The 4,115-nt window shown below is 37.4% G+C and overlaps 1 protein-coding gene across 1 annotated transcript in view; it reads left to right on the forward strand.

Annotated features, from left to right (window-relative positions):
* The first annotated feature begins 566 nt into the window (after nt 1-566).
* The window catches only part of GCM1 (glial cells missing transcription factor 1), a 29,240-nt gene continuing 25,691 nt past the window's right edge, over nt 567-4,115 (forward strand). Inside the window, exon 1 of the mRNA XM_007936138.1 lies at nt 567-641. Coding sequence (XP_007934329.1) covers nt 567-641 — 75 coding nt within the window. The remainder of the gene's footprint in view (nt 642-4,115) is intronic.

The raw sequence follows: 4,115 nt of genomic DNA on the forward strand, positions 1-4,115 counted from the left end.
AAACCCAAACCTGAAGCGCAAAGCTGGGATCCTTATGCTTCTAATTCCTGATACTGGTTGCCATTGAGTCCTTCTCCATTCTTGGCGACCCCACGTGCATCCGAGTAGAATTGTGCTCTATTAGGCTTTTATTGCTGACTTTTTTTGGAAGTAGATCGCCAGGCTTTTCTTCTGAGGTGGCTCTGGGTGGACTTGAGGCTCCACCCCTTTGGTTAACAGGTGAATGTGTTAACCATTTCCACCATCTAGGAACTCCTCTGATACTTGATGGTCAGGCTTTATTCCAGCAAGATTGAGAACATCGTTTACATTTTGTTTTTCATGAGTATGTTGATGTTTGCAAAAATATCGATTTTATAGGTTTTTCTGGCTGACTGTTACTAATTTTTATCTTTTTTAACAGTTGGTATTACTATTATTTATTTTTAGCATCAGAAAACAGTCTGCCTGTCTAAGCTGCATGAGTGGGCTCATCTTGGCCGTATTAAAGCCTTTGAGAGCAAAATTCTCAAACATTTCTGAGGAAAGTTGAATAGACGAAATCCAGTGGGTGACCTGACCTTATCATGGAACCAGACGATGTTGATTTTGAGGACAAGGAGATATTAAACTGGGACATTAATGACATGAAACTGCCACAGGTATGTACTAGGTATAAAAATCTGCCTTCATCACTTAGCCTTAACTATTAACTATTAATCTTCTAAGACTTGGAAGGAAATTGGTAAGAGTCACAGCTAAGTAAACTACTCTTCCTCGGAGCTTCTGCTGGACATCTGACTGCATAATGTTAAGAGGAGATGTCAAGACCTATGATTAGAGTGAGTCTTTACCTACCAGATTCCTTTAGGTATTGACTGGAGCAAAGAAAATATTACTTGCCCTCTCTTCTGAAGTTGGCTTATCTTAGCTTGTACTCACCCTAGCTAGCTAATAAAAGGAAACCTAAGATAATTTATTTGCCTGTAGATTCACTCTTTATCATGTACAAGTTTCTACACAACCTTATTTGCTGTAGTCATGGTTTTAAAAACTAAATCTGTAACTGAAGGTTCTGGAATGTCCAAGTGACTGTGCTCTGGTAGGACACAGAATGTTCTTCTCAAACTTTTATAAATTTGTAAATAATACACAATCTGTGTAAACTGGATTGATTTTTAGTCCTAGAGAGACTTTTTTTTTTAATTATATATTTATTTTTTGTGGTGAAAATATACTCAGCAAAACATACACCAATTCAGTAAGTTCTACATGTATGATCCAGTAACATTGATTCCATTCTTCAAGTTGTGCAACCATTTTCACGATCCTTTTCCAAATTTTCCTTCACTATTAACATAAATTCACTGCTCCTTAAGCTTCTCACCTAAGCTTTTGAAGTCCTTATAGTGTGAATTTCATTTCATATTTTCTTTGCCTTTATTTTTGGAAATTGACTTTTTAACTCTTAATTTGGTTGAAAACATTAGTTGTTTGAAACTGAATTTCCATGTTTATAACTCCTCACTTCCTTGACCTCCCTTTTTGCCATTTGAAGGAAGTTCTTTGGAAGACTAACTTGAGACAACTAGTACCAGCAATGAAAAGGTGAACTAAGTCTGCCTGCTCTGGGAAATAAGGAATTTAAATTATGCCAAGCAGAGGAAAAGTGATGGAGCAAGTTCAAAATCCCAACCTTTTGGTTAGTAGTCAAAGTGAACCACCCATTTGTACCACCCAGAGAATCCTCCATTCATGTGAGGATGGTTAAATCAATCACAGTTAAATCACACAAGCATCCATTTTAGGGATCTGTAGTTGTGGTTGCTTTTAATTTATATTAAAATCATTGTAGCAGTTTTAGGAGAAACAAATTTTAATGACTCTTAGCTCAGGAACTCAATATTTCCATCTGTTCTTTTTTTTTTTCCCCCTCTATGTTAGCAGTTTAATTGAAAAAAAAAAAAACCCAGTTATCACATCTTCTTCCTTGTCCATCATTTCTATGACAAAATAAATTATGAAACTTCGGGGGATGTGTTATATTTGCAGGAGAAGCTCTGGTGATATAGTGGCTAAAGCACTTAGCTGCTAACCAAAAGGTCAGTGGTTTGAACCTGCCAACTTCTCCTCAGGAGAAAAATGTGACAATCTGCTTCTGTAAAGATTCACAGCCTTGGAATGTACAGCAGTAGAAAGATGAGCAGTTCTACTCTGTTCTATGGGGTTGCTATGAGTTGGAATCAAGTCAATGGCAGTGGAGTTGGTTTGGTTTTAGGTTATCTTTGCAGATTGATACACTGGCTGAAGAGTCATGAATAATAATGATAATTCAAAATCTCCATGTTTTACTCCAAAGTCATACAGAGAGTAAATGACAATATGTTCCACCTGTTCTTCATTTCATGCTTGCAACTGCACAATGGAAGCAGGACCTACAGAAAGTTGGGAGTTGAAGTAAGCATGCATATAAGGAGTATCACATCCTAGAACAGGGTTTTTGCTTTCTCTTACTTCATTTTTATTGTTCTTGGTGATCATGTACACAGGAGAACACATACCAGGTCAATGATTTCTACTTGTGCAATTCAGTGACATTCATTACATTCTTTGAGTTGTGCAACCATTCTCACCTTCCTTCTTTGAGCTGTTTCTCTCATTAACAAACTTACTGCCCCCCCCAAGTTTCCTCTCCAATCTTTGAAGTTACTGTTGTCAATTTGACCCCATATATTTTTAAGATAAATCTTAAAAGTGCACAATGATCAAGGCAGACATTCTTTATTAGTTAAACTAAACTACTGTTTGGTTTTAAGACTTCAGGGTATACTTTTCGGTTTAAGATTTAAAGATTATCTCAGAACAATAGTTTTAGGGGTTCATCCAGCCTCCGTGGCTCCACATAGTCTGGAGTCCATGAGAATTTGAAATCATATTCTGCGTTTTCTCCTTTTGATCAAAGATTCTTCTATAGAATCTTTGATCAAAATGTTCAGTGATGGTAGCAGGGCATCATCTAGTTCTGGTTTCATGGCAAAGGAGGCAGATGTTTACAGAGGCAATTAACCACACATTCCATTTCCTCCTCCTATTCCTGACTCTCCCCCTTCCTCTGTTACTCCAGGAGAATAGAGATCATTTGTTGTGCCTTGTATGGATGTTTGCAAGCTTTGAAGATTCCAGGCACCATGCAATGAGCTAGCAGAACAGAAGCACTAAACATGTCATTAGGCCATAGAACAGGGGATTTAATGGGATCGAAGAACTCCCTGCAATGGTGGGCAGCACTGACTTAGTGTAGCACACATTTCAGAATTCTGGAGCAAAGGAGCCATATCATTTTTTAGATCCATAAATGAAAGGAAGAACCACTTCCCTGGGGGAAACTTCGGGCTCATAAAAGTTCATGTTCCAACATGAATTTTCAAAAAAAAGCATTCTTAGCTACTCAAGACATTAAACTGAGACATTTATGACAAAAGTATATATTTCAGTTTTAGAAATATATAATTTATAGTTCATGGAAAAGGTACTGAAATTGCTCATGGAAATAGCTAAATGCCCTTTAATTTATTAAACATGCCAAGGAAATCATTAAAAATGCAATTGTCCCTTAATTTTTTCTGAGCAGAGACAACCCTATCCTCATCTGGGTTTATGCTGGGTCTGGAATTGTATCAAGAACTAGTTGAGATGAAAATAAAAAGTCCAAACATATAAGATTCTTATATTTTATGAGCATATCTGGAGGCAGACTGGGGTCCTCTCAAAAGCACAGGGCTAGAGCCCTGGTGATTAAATGGGTAAGTGCTTGTCTGATAACCAAAAGGTCTGTAGTTTGAACCCACCAGCTGCTCCATGGGACAAAAGACCTGGCAGTCTGCTCCTGTAAAGAATACAGCCTAGGGAACCCCACAGAGCAGTTCTACTTTGTAATATAGGGCCTCTGTGACTCAGAAAGAACTCACAGCACATAACAACTACAACAAAAACAAAAACAAAAAAAACCACAGGGCTTGGAGGCAGAAGCCCTGGGTTCAAATTCTTTTTTTTTTTTTTATTAGGATTTGGGTGAAGATTTACAGAGTAAATTCACTTTTCATACAGCAGTTCACATATACTTTGTCTCATGTCAT

The sequence above is a fragment of the Orycteropus afer genome, unplaced genomic scaffold, assembly GCF_000298275.1.
Source record: "Orycteropus afer afer isolate SDZICR_OR568_19922 unplaced genomic scaffold, OryAfe1.0 scaffold00034, whole genome shotgun sequence".
In the NCBI taxonomy this organism is placed as follows: Eukaryota; Metazoa; Chordata; class Mammalia; order Tubulidentata; family Orycteropodidae; genus Orycteropus; species Orycteropus afer.